The 12680-nt window shown below is 41.2% G+C and overlaps 1 protein-coding gene across 4 annotated transcripts in view; it reads left to right on the forward strand.

Annotated features, from left to right (window-relative positions):
- The first annotated feature begins 259 nt into the window (after positions 1 to 259).
- The window catches only part of TMEM245 (transmembrane protein 245), a 99215-nt gene continuing 86794 nt past the window's right edge, over positions 260 to 12680 (forward strand). For 2 of the 4 annotated variants that reach the window (XM_045780750.2, XM_045780751.2), the window contains exons 1-3: positions 260 to 934; positions 10740 to 10857; positions 12402 to 12503. In XM_045780750.2, the coding sequence (XP_045636706.2) occupies positions 260 to 934; positions 10740 to 10857; positions 12402 to 12503 (895 nt within the window). The remainder of the gene's footprint in view (positions 935 to 10739; positions 10858 to 12401; positions 12504 to 12680) is intronic. The other 2 variants (XM_045780752.2, XM_087869493.1) reach the window with 1 other exon arrangement.

The following is a 12680-nucleotide window of genomic DNA, read 5'->3' on the forward strand; positions in this document are numbered from 1 at the left end:
TACTGAATTTCAGTCTGCGAATGTAGTGCCTCCTTTGGAATTCCGCCTCCTGAAAAGTTGACTTTAACCAATCGGTGAAGGGACCTTTTTCCCCCTCCTGGAAGATGCCGAGCCCAGAAACCTGTCACCTAGATCTGCAGGGACCAATGGGAGAAGGAACCCGCGGGGCGAAGGAACTCTCTCCATACTTTCTGGGAGTTGTAGTTCCCCAAGTGTCTTATAGGCGCTCGATGCCCATCTAGAAACTACAACGCCCATAATGCTGCGCGCCGCGCGCCTTGCCTCTCTCCCCTGCCTCCCGCTTGCCTTTCCAGTACCGCCTCTTGGCGGCGGGAGCAGAGGGACTATGGCCGACGGCAGCGGCCCCGCCGAGGAGCCCAGTCCACGGGGCTCCCCGGGCCGGGTGCCGCGAGTCCAGCGCCAGGTCGGGCCCGGAAGCGGCAGCGGCGGCTGCGGGGAGACCCCGAGGACGCCGGCACTGGCGCTGCGCTTCGACAAGCCCATCAAGCAGGCCTTCTACAACACGGGGGCCGTGCTGTTCGTGTGCCTGTGCTGCGGCGCCGCGGTGCTCGTCTACTTCATCCTGGAGGCCTTCCTGCGGCCGCTGCTGTGGGCCGTGCTGTGCGGCACCTTCCTGCACCCCTTCAAGAGCTCGCTCACGCGCCTGGGCCGCCACTGGCTGCAGCGTCTGCACCGCGCGCACACGCCCATCGTGCTGGCCGCGCTGCTGCTGCCGCTCTGCTTCGCCGACTACGGCGTCGAGGCCCTGGGCGAGCAGGCGCTGCGCCGCCGCCGCCTGCTGCTGCTGCTCGGCGCCGGCGGCCCGCTCCTCTACGGCCTCTACAGCCTCGGCAGCTATCTGGGCGTGCAGGTGCTGCTGGCACACGCCGGCGCGCTCATCTGCCGCGGGCTGGACTACTTCAGCAGCCTGTGGGTGAGTGAGCGGCGGCCCGGCCCCCCTCCGTGGGCCCAGCGGGCACGCGGCACCCCTCACCACACACCCCTGGTTCCCGGGGGTGCCATCCTTCAGCTCCTTCTCCCCAGTGCAGGGACCATCAAAAGGTTCCGTCCTCCTTGCCGTGCACCTAAAGAATTTGGCCCACTTCCCTTCCAAAGAGAGAGCGGGTGTGGCTGTGGCTCGAAACAGCCTCCCTGCCCCCGGCCCCATCTTAATAGACCCTCTTTGGGGGACGTGTCCCCAGGTTGGGAATCGCATTTCCGCTCTGCAGGTTGATTTGAGCATCGACAGGTGGACTTGGATTTATCCCTGGTCAGAGGAGGGGGAGGGTGGTGGTGGCTCTGGCCATCTTTGGTTCTCACATGGGACTTTTCTAATGGCAGTAGGAAGGGACCTTACAAATCCTAGTCCATCTTGTCATTCTGCAGATGGGAGAGGTGACTTTTTTTTTTTTTTTTTTTTTTTTTTACCAGGCCAGGGCTAGTTAGGTACAAAGAAGGGACTGGTTGACTCTCAAGTCCGAAAACAAAGCGCTCTTCAAAGGCTGGTGCAGCTTCTGAGTTCAGATGATTTCATTATTCTTTGTGGGACGCACCTGGGCCTGCTCCACGCCACAGTCTGCTTCTTCGGAACCACCTGTCGAGGGAAAGCTGTACCATAGTACCTCGCCTCCTGCCTGAATTACTGAAGCCGACTGGGTGAAGGAGAGATAGATTTGTGATTCTTGGATCACCTTGAGCTTATTCTCAGAAAATTAGGGAGCTTTAGAATTGGAAGGGATTTCAAAGATAATCTAGTGGCACATTTCCTAACTCAGAGTAGATTGCCCACCAATGAATACCCAGCTATTTAACTGAGGACTGTTAAAAACAGGTGGATATTTAATGCATAAGAAGGCTAATTTGTCAAACAGTACCATTTAAAAATAATTTTGTTCACTTTTGTCAGTGTTCCGTGCACCTTGACATCAAGTTGCAAAATAATCCCCCTTATATGTCAAACAGGATTTTGACTTGCCAGGGTTATTTGTAGAGTGATGATTGATCCCCGAACTCCTGTATTCCCAGAACTCCTGTATTCTCTTGTTCTATCACTGCCACCTCTCAGTTCCATTAAAGGTGATTGAACATGTTGATGGATACTAGGCTTTGTGTAGGGGTTTAAAAGGAATAAGATGCTGGCATTGTCTTCAAGGTGCATATAATTTTATGTGAACATATTCTCATGGAGAAGACAGATACACCTGTCATGGGCCAGCAAGGTATTGGGGATCCCCTCATGCATAATTTTGGGATGCTGCCTGTCTGATCCGACAGACAGGCTTTGGCCTCTCAAGTGGCCTGGGCTATTTCAGTTGTGGGAGGAAGGAGGGATGTCGAATGACCTTTGAACTCCTAGGGCTTGCTGAATTGTCAGGTTAGGGAGATCCAGGAGTTGATGTACTTTTTACTGCCAGGTGCCTGCCACTTTTCAGGAGAGGCTTCTTAGGCACAGAAAGTGTGATTGTCCCAAAATCACACAATGTGAAGAAAACCACACTTCGCTTTTCTGGAGTATGCCACTTCTCCCTTACCCTGTTCTTTATACCTTCAGGGCTGTTTCTCCTTTACCTTGTTGCACAGTTTAGTTGATCGAATGGCGCTTATAAGGCAGAATACTGTATGCTGTTAAGAAATATAAATACTATGACTTGATTCCTATCCGAGAAATTCAGTCTTGTCAGAGGCACACGCACGTATGGTTTCTGCTGACATTTTGACTGTTGATACTATAATTTAGTATAAATTATTGTAGGCAAGGCCAAATAGGGTATCCACCAAACTGTAGGAAGGTGGAAAATAAAAGATCCAACGTGTGAATAGTGTCATTTCATACTGTAGTAGGAAGCTGAATACCTGGGTAAATTGGCAGGATTAGTGGAAAGTGGGGCATTTCTGCTAGTTACCTTCAGTGAAAGAGATGAGGAATTTGAGTATCAGTGAAGAAGTGCCTGTAGCCAAATGTATGTGATTTTGTATATCTTTTTACAGAGGAGAAACCCTCATTTTTGTATTTTACTTAAATACCCTAACCTGAGTTGTGGATGAGTGGAAGAGCAGTAAGGGCCAATATTGATTTCATGGCGGGGGGGCGGGGTTTGGGGTGGTCAAGTTAATTAATGATTTTTAAAAGGCTTGAAACAGCTGTTTGGCTGCAGTGATGGGGCGCGGGAGAAGAGTGGGAGAAAACAAAACCATTTTAACAGAAACCGTATGAGTTAATTAAGAGTGAGTAGGAGTGGTAGAGGGGTTAAATTGAACGAGTAGGTCCTCTAGGTTAATCTGAGTTTGAGAGAAATGAGGCTTGCAGTTGTGGTTTCTTGAGGCAGCACTTAGGGGTGGGTGGTTGGATGGGGGAGAGGTGTACTTGGGAAACAGAGACAGAGAGTCCTCAGCTCTCAGCCAAAAGGGCTGATTAAGGCTTGACACAAAGTGAAGGAACATTGGGTGACTGGGCAAGGGGCCCACTCTGTAACTTTTCTATTGCATAGTTCACCGTCGATGTGGTTCGTGAGCCCAAGCAGAGCTGCCTGGTGTTGAAAAAGAGTCCATGTTTTCTAGACAACTTGTAAATTTGAGCCTGCTGCTGAAGAGGGGGACGTAGATGGGAAAGGCAGGGAGAGAAGTCACATATAAGCAAATCTACATTTTGGAGAGCTGACAATTTATGCGTTCAAGATCCAACTTTTGAGCACCTATCACGGGCCAGGCACTGGACTAGGTGCTTTCATGGGTGTTGTTTTATTCTCACGATTATCCTGTGAAGGAGGGAGAAATTTCGTTGGTGCAAAGATTGATTTAGAGATTGATCTGTTTATTCTGTCAGTAAAAGGTATTCAGCAGACCTATCAGCAGTTGAAGTCCTTGGTCATCAGGATTCTCTCAGTAACTTTTGATAAGGATTTTAAAAGTTTTCCCCCCACTATATTGTGCTTACATATTTTAATTTAACCCTTTATTTAATTTTTTAAAAAAGATTTTATTTATTTATTTGACAGAGACAGAGACAGCCAGCCAGAGAGGGAACACAAGCAGGGGGAGTGGGAGAGGAAGAAGCAGGCTCATAGTGGAGGAGCCTGATGTGGGGCTCGATCCCAGAATGCCGGGATCACGCCCTGAGCCGAAGGCAGACGCTTAACCACTGTGCCACCCAGGCGCCCCTAATTTAACCTTTTAAAATAAAAATTGATTTTAATTATTTGGGAAAAAACATAAAAGAATATCAGGATTGGACCAACCACACATGTTCCCCCCAAAGACCCTTGGATTCTAGTCATCTAGAAACCTTGGCCCTCTCTTTTCTTCTTTTATCCTTGTATCTGTTCAGCTACTTCCAAGTTGCTTGGAAACAGTTTTCCTTTATAGTAGCTTCAGTACCTGTATTTTCCTTTTTTGCTAGTTTATCCTTCTGGTTCAGTTCCTCTTTACCTCACTTTTGTGTTTCTTCAGTCTCCTAACACTCTGTTCTGTTTACAAGTGAAAGACCAGTCATTTATGGTATGAATAATTCTTTCAGTTTCAAATATATTAGAATTTTGTATGGACTTAGTGATTTCTAAACACTTAAAAAAAAAAAAATCACCTGTTGCACCATGCTCACATGTGACACAGTCCTTGGGGCCCTTGGCATCTTCCTCTGATGTGGAGTTGTCAAGATAAAACTGAAAAACTAATACCCATCCCTCCCCCACCCGTTTTCTTTGCTCGGAGTGTTTTGATCTGCCTTTCTTTCTTAGTTCAGACATGTTAGAATATGTGGAGACCGTTTACAGTTTTTGCAGTAGTGATAGATTTGATTTCTCCATGGTCCCTGATCCCACTGTTTCCATTTTACTTTATAAAGAAGTATGAAGTAGGAAGAATAGTGGCTGAAATGTGAGAAGACTGTAAATTCTATTTATTTATTTTTGTAAGTAATCTCTTACTTACATGGGGCTTGAACTAAGATCAAGAGTCGTTGCTCTTCTGACTAAGCCAGCCAGGCACCCCGACACTGTCAGTTCTAACCTGAGCTCTGCCAGTAACTTGTTTTGTGACCTCGGATTGACAAGGGCTCTTCTCTGCACTACTCATTTCCAGTTGTGTGAAGTGTGAGGTTGGCTTGGATGATTTCTAAGGTTCTTTGCGCAGTTCCGAAGTGTTTGTCTGTGCTGCTCAAGAGGGCCTCAGGAAGCACATTAGTCAGCCAGCCAGGCCCACTCCATCCCACTTCTGAACCCCTTCCTGGGTGTGTTTTTGCTGGCCTGGCATCAGTAAGGAGGAACGTTTCCGGTGCTTAGGTTCTTTCTCAAAGACTTTGATTATAAAAGATTCTTGACTCCAAGTTGCCACGCCACAAAAGAGAATAGTTTTCAAATTAGAATAAAGCTGTTCTAAAGGAGGATGAAGTACCTGAAGCGACCACTGATTGAGATTTGTGCATTTGTGCAATTGGGATTGTTCGTTATCTGTGGTTTTCTTCTGTCTGTGAAAGACTTAAGAAGCTGTGTTGCAAAAACCTGCAACAGAAGCAAGCCGAGTTGTTTTTCTGGTTAATACCTGCATGACGATAGATAAATAAAACAGTCTAAGAGGCAAAGTCTACTAATGCATTTAATATTTTATTTAATCCGAAAAGCATATGTGGTTAATTAGCCAGATGAAAGGAAAATGGGATTGTTTATTAGTTTGCTTGTAGTGCTAAATGAATGTTGCCAGTTTTTATGGGGTGTCTTATATGGTACCTAGCACACATTGGTGCTTTAAAGTGAGTACTGAATGTGTATTTTGAGAAGGATGCATTGTTTTAAAGAACATACATTTGAGAAAGTATGACCTCATATATAAACTGTGGTTCACTGATTTATGGCTGGAAGAAAATTCATACTCAAACAGGTTTGCTCAGAGGCTAAACATAGAGACAGAAATAAAAAAACTCTTAAAGATGCAGTTGTAGGAATCCATCCTAGAAATTATGTAATTTGAAAGTACAAATCTTTATTTTTGGTTAAGTTATCTTGAAGAATATTTAGCAATTTCAAAAATTGATTCAAGTAAAACATGTTTGTTATGTAAGAATCAGTTTAAGCAGCATGGAAGTCTTTACGGTAAAGTGAATAATTTCTTTTCTCTGCCACCATGCCCACTGTGTAGATGTTACTGTTGTTAACTGTTTGATGAATAGCCTTCTAAATTTATTTATATGCTTATGTGAACATATAAAGTATAGGCATTTTGTTTTACAAAACAAAAATTGGTAACATATATAAAATTTTGCACCTTGCTCTTTATTATTGTATTGCAGACATCTTTCCTTGTTAGCACTTCTAGATAAAATTCTTTCTTTTTAATAGTACTATAGTATAAAAAACTTTTTTCCAGATGTTTTAGAAAGTGTTCCTATCAGATTATTGTAGCTCAGAATTTGTATTAGGATAATCTGATAAAAAATTTTTAAATATTGGTAATTTGTATAATATGGTTTAATAAAAAATCTCGAGTGCTTACAAATGGTCCTACATTTTTTTTTTTTTTTGAGCTAATAATATTCTGTGAGTCTTTTCTGAGGAGACGCTTCAGAATATTGGAAAAAAAAAAACCCCATAGGCCAAAAGAGTTTTTTTTTAAGTTAAAAAACATTTGCTATTTATAAAGATAATATTCTTAGAAGATTCAGCACTTGAAGAAAAACAGAAAGAAGCAAATTACCCCCTGAAATCCAGCCATCCAGAGATAATATTTTTAAATATTTTGGCAAGTGTATTTTTACCATTATAAATTTACACGTGTAGGCATTTGTACTGTGTCATTGAATGTAGATATTCATCATGCCTCTGAAAATCTGAATAATTATTCCAGTTTTTTGAGGTACCGTTATTTAAAGAGTCCCTTATAAAATGACATTTAGGTTGTTATTAATTTTTTAATATTTTATGCTGCCAAAGTGAACATTTTCATATCGTGCTTCCGTAAACCGAGTTTAGAAATGGAATTGGGAGTATATTTAATAAGTGATTTATTTATTTTTTTGAAAGAGAGAGTGAGTGGCAGTGGGGGAGGGGCAGAGGGAGAGACTCTTAAGCAGGCTCCACACCCAGTGCGGAGCCTGATGACCCTGAGATCACGACCTGAGATGAAATGAAGAGTCAGGTGCATAACCGACTGAGCCACCCAGGCGCCCTTAATAAGTGGTTATTTTAAACTGAAATGAGGTTATCCGTGAGTTTCAGGTTTACTAGGTGAAAATATGTGCTTCTCTTTAGACCATGCATTTCCCTTAAAAAGTCTGAAATATGAAGTCTTTTCTCTCCCTGTAGGTGATACTGATTCCTTATGAGTCCAGGTAGGAAACAGAAACTTACTGGAGATCAATTTAAAACCATCATAGGCTTAAAGTCTAAAAGGATATGCCTTTTGTGATCCTTTAGGTCAGCTTCTCACTGAGAGCAGATTCTCCTGCTTTGTCATCCCTGACGGCTTTTGCTCAAAGAAAATATTCCAATTTTAGACAGCTATAGTTTGTTAGAAAAATTTATCCCTATATTGAGCTGAAATGTACTGCTTTCTAATTCCCACATATTGTTCCAGCTCTTGGGACCACAGGGAATTAAGGCGAATGCCTCTCCCAGAAGTCATTTTCCCAGCTATTTGAAGATAGTTATCAAATCTTGACATTTCCTTCTTTTTTCTAAGCTAAGCAGTTTTTCTCTCCCCATCTGTATTTGTATCTCCTATGTTGTGATTTCTATTTCCTTTCCCAGTCTGAATTTTACTGCTGTGCTTTGATAGTGCAAAAGCCATTGAAACAATCATCTCCCCTGATGTGAGCATTATTAATAGGCACTCACACCATTTATACTCCTGACTCACACTGAACTGGAAAGTAGCTGAGCTGTCCTCTTCCCAGTCAGTACTTGTGCAGTTGAGTTTTGAACCTGAGAGCAGATTTTTTATCTCTTTATTAAATTTAATCTTATTTTAATTAGCTATTTTCTAGCTTCAGGATATCGTTTTGAATCGTTGTAGTCATCTCAGTTTCTATTGACTGTTCCCAGTTTTGTGTAATCTGGGAGTTCAGTTAGTAAGCCTTCTACTCTCTTACCTGAATTACTGACTACATGTTTCACAGGGTGGCGCCGATAACCCCTGTGGCATGCCCACTGAAGACCGACCACTTGCTGAGGATCATTTTTTATTTCAACAATTTGTAGTTTTTATTTTTGCTTGTGAATGCTGGAGCAGCTTTTCTTCTTTATTTTTTTAGCACCAGCCTTCTTTCTCCTCATAGTTAAGAGAATGGCCTCTGGATCCAGATTCCTGGGTTCTAATCCTGGCTCTGTCACTTTTTAGCTGTATGACCTTGAGCAGGTCACTTCCCCGTAGTCCCAGTTTCTTTCATCTGTAAAATGGGGATGGTAATAATACTTATTTCCTGGGGTTATGAGGATTTAATGAGTTCATATATATGCAGCATTAGAACAGAGTCTGGTTCTTAGTAAGTGTTCCTTAAGTAGACTCTTAATTATACTCAGATTTTGTTCTCAGCTCTACAGCCCTACCTCAGATTCTCTAAATTCCCAGGTTGTATTTGTGTAGTTCTGCAGGCTTGAACTGTTTCAAAGCAGCTGTGGTCTCACTTCCCATGTGCTCAGATATCTCGAGCTTAAGATCTCTTGAATATTTCATCTAATGGAGTTGCTTGAAGAAGAATATTTTAATATCCTTTCCATGATAAAAGAATTGGTGCTCATTAAAGGCTTTTCAGAAAATACAGAAAAAAGGAAAAGGAAACCCAAAATCTCACCACCCAAATATAACTACTAACTTCTTTACATTTCCTTTTCTTCCCTCCATGCAGTAGAAACAATGTCATATGCATGTGATTTTTGTATTTTGCTTTTTCTTTAAGAATATCTTAGGAGTGTTTCTAGCTATATGGTGTTTATTTTTAAAAAGCCTATTTTAATGGCTGCATAACATTTTATTGAGTGAATCCTCTGTACTCACTTCCCAATTGTTGAACTTATTAGGTTATCTACTTTTCACTGTTCTAAATTATACTCTGATGAGCTTGTTTATATTATAAAGTCTTTTTCAGAATTTATTATTATTTAGTAAGTTTCCAAAGCTGAAGTCTCAGGTCAGAAGCTATGAACATTTTAAGACCAGAAGACTATTTTATTGATCTCTATGACCCAAATAAAGTAGGAGGTAGGTATTTTTCCCCTCTTTTGTAGTAATCAGTTCAGTTCTTTTTCTTCATTCTCTGAATTGTAACAAAGTTTGTTTTGTTTTGTTTGCCTTTTTCCCCCCCAAGGTTCAGGTTATTTTATTTATTTATTTATTTATTTATTTATTTATTTATATAAGATTTATTCATTTATTTTGAGAGAGAGTGCGTGTATGAGTGGGAGGGGCAGAGTGAGAGGGAGAGAGAATCTCAAGTTGACTCCACGCTGAGTGTGGAGCCCGACATGGGGCTGGATCTTATAATTCTGGGTTCGCGACCTGAGTGGAAACCATGAGTTAGACATTTAACCAACTGCACCACCCAGGTACCCTCAGGTTATTTTAATAGGCCCTTGGTGCTAACATTGTTCTGGGTTATGTATTCCATCTTTTGTAAATGTTATTAGAGAGTTTCTGTGTAGGCTGTGCAGGTGTTTCATTATTAGTGCTAGAGTCATTGGTTTCAGAGGAGGGAAAACCGAGGAGGGGACCCTGGTGGTTCCTCTGTCCTCAGCCCTTGCCGTTTCTTCCTCTGGTCATATTTTTTTTTTAAGCTACACTCCTTGAGCTGTGCATGTAACTTGACTAAGGTTAACCAATCTAGGGTTACCTAGATTATTTCAGGGGTCACACTTCACCTCGCTGCCTTATTGCTAGCTTTAAAAAAAATTCTTTTCACAGTTAACAAGCATAGTTCATAGGCTGTGATGGAATCTTTTAACCTGATTCTTTTGGGGAAGCTTTCTTTTCTTTTTCTTTTTCTTTCTTTCTTTTTTTTTTTTTTTTAAGATTTATTTATTTGAGAGAGAAAGAGACTGAGCATGAGTGGGAGGGGCAGTAGGAGAGGGAGAATCTCAAGCAGACTGCATGCTGAGCGCTGAGCGCTATGCTCCGTTCCAGGGCGTTGAGATCATGGCCTGAGCCAGAACCAAGAGTCCGATGCTCAACTGACTGCGCCACGAGGCGCCCTGGGAAAGCTTTCTTTTTTTGTTGTTCTTTTCTAAATATTAATCTATAGAGAAAACTTGAAGGATTCCACCATATTAATAGCTCTTGATTTAAGTCCGTAGCTTAAAAAATCAGTATTTTATCTTAAGCATCTTTATGTATAAAATAACTTTTGAACTTCAGCGTATCTTAAAACTATATGGTCTTTTTTGTTGTTGTTGTTAAGACTTTTTTTTTTTCTTTTTAAGATTTTTATTTTTAAGTAATCCGTACACCTAATGTGGGGCTTGAACTCACAACCTTGAGATCAAGAGTCACACACTCCACTGACTGAGCCAGCCAGGTGCCGCAGACTATTTAAATAATATCGCTAAGTGTGCTGGATTTCAAATGCTTGTTTATTTCAAAACTTGATTTATCTACACAGAAGAGGAAAACCTATACACGTGCCATTTAGCACCACCACCTTCATCTTCTCCGTGTTGTATCTGCAGCTCTCATGCTATATAGATGTTTGCAGGTTTTGTATAATTATATGTTTATTTTCATGTGTATATATTTACAACTGTGTCTATATTTCATTTAAGATCTGGACGTTGGTAGTTGGCTATGTGTTGACTGTTTCATTCAAGTGGAATGCAAGCACTGAACGCTACTTGAGAGCAGTTTCAATTCCTGTCTGGATTATATTGCTTTTTCATTTAGGTGGGTCCCTTTTTCTAAGAAAGTCTAGCTTAAGATCAGCGGAGGCTGATCACATGAATTGAAGTGCATTTTTTTTTTTGTAGTGTTATATGTTGCATTTAACATTCTTTAAAATAATCTTTAGAAAATGTTATGCTTTGATCCTTTAATCTTTAATACAAATGTTATGCTTTAACATGTCTGTCTTTTAATTATATCAAATATTCATTTTCAAAAGGTCCTTTAAATATATCTTAAAAAGTAGAGCACCCTTGGACTATCATGGCCACTTCTGAGTGTCATACATAAGGAGGATATAGATAAGCAGTCCGCTGTGTGAGCAACAGTTAGGGGAACCAGAGGTATTTACTCAGGATGAGAGAAGGGGACTGGGCTACACAGGTGGGGGGAAGGAGGAGATAAAATATGGAGGCCTGTTGCAAGTATTTGAAGGACTATCCTGTGAAAGAGCGGTTTAAACATCTCTGTAACCGTGAGGGAGAAATGTCAGAGCAACCAGTAGCTTCAGGGAGACAAATCTGTTCAAGGTCAGGACGATCAGTGTCAGCTGCTCAAAGTAATGAGTTCCTTGTTACTTGGGACACTGCTGTTTGCTGGGCGGGTGCTAGGATATTGTAGAGTGATTTTTTTTCATGGACTCTTTTATCTCCAAGTCTTAAGCTTATGGAAGCATTAAGTTCTAATAAATAAAAACAAAATTCAGTAATATAGAACAGTAGTTAGCCTATTTAAAGTAGTTTTTAGAGCTGCTTATTGTTAAAAATAAAAACCAGAGTTGACTGATAGGTCTTTGCTTAGAGTCTGATGTGGAACAAAGCATTACTTTTTAGCTTTGCTGATTTGGAATCCTAAAGAAGTATGTTGTAGTTTAGCAAGATCCCCTGATGTTTGATGTGACTCATTTTGAATTTGGGGGAGGCAGCAGAGGGAGACAGACAGTGTAGGGCTCTCTAGACCAACTCAGGGCAACACAAATGCCTACAGGTAGGGACCAAAAATGTTAGCATGTTTGACCTGTACACTGAGGATACACTGAAGCTTTTTGCAGTGCTCTTTTGGGCCATATCATCCTTTCTTGAGAGATGAGAGTTCACACCCAGTGGTGTTTTCAGGAAATGAAGTCAGGCTCCATAACTTTAGATTCTATGCCTGATGCAGGTCATTTTGGGGTTAAACGAAAGGCTTGAGTTCAGGATCATATTAAACGCTGGTGTGTGTTAGAACGGGTGATAGAAGCCCATTAAGGGTAAGCTGGCATATACCCGATCCTTTAGACCAGGGGCCTCAGAGCAGGGCTGGATTTAACTGAGAGGAGTCCTGAACTGAGGTTCATCTGTCTTATGGCCTTTAAAATGTTTTTTTTCCTCTGTGAAATAATTTTGTTAATGACAGCTATGCCAAATTGTTCTGTCAGTCTTCTGAGTCTTTTTTTTTTCATTCAAACCTTTACCTTTAGATACTGTTGCTAAGAATAAACTGAGTCTTTTAAAGACAAGTGCTAAATTTTTATTTAACTAAAAATGTTAACTCTTAATAATTTTCAGCATCCCTGGCTGGCTCATGGAGAATTCCAGTATTCCTGGTTATTGTTTTCCTGATGTCTGTGGGCACCCTCTATGAGAAACAGAATGGAAAAGAGTCTTCTGGTAAGAAATAGGGCATTCTATTAATATTACTTTAAGAAGTATTTGGGAAAGTAGCTTTACTTAAAAAAACATGCAATGATGAAAGTCCTTTAAATCTGTTTAAAAATCTGTGGCATTTTTTGAACAGAGAATAAACATGTTTAAGATATTTAGTTTTTAAGACTGTGCACCACTCCC

This window comes from Ursus americanus, chromosome 18 (genome assembly GCF_024610735.1).
Source record: "Ursus americanus isolate L20-20 chromosome 18, mUrsAme1.1.p, whole genome shotgun sequence".
In the NCBI taxonomy this organism is placed as follows: domain Eukaryota; kingdom Metazoa; phylum Chordata; class Mammalia; order Carnivora; family Ursidae; genus Ursus; species Ursus americanus.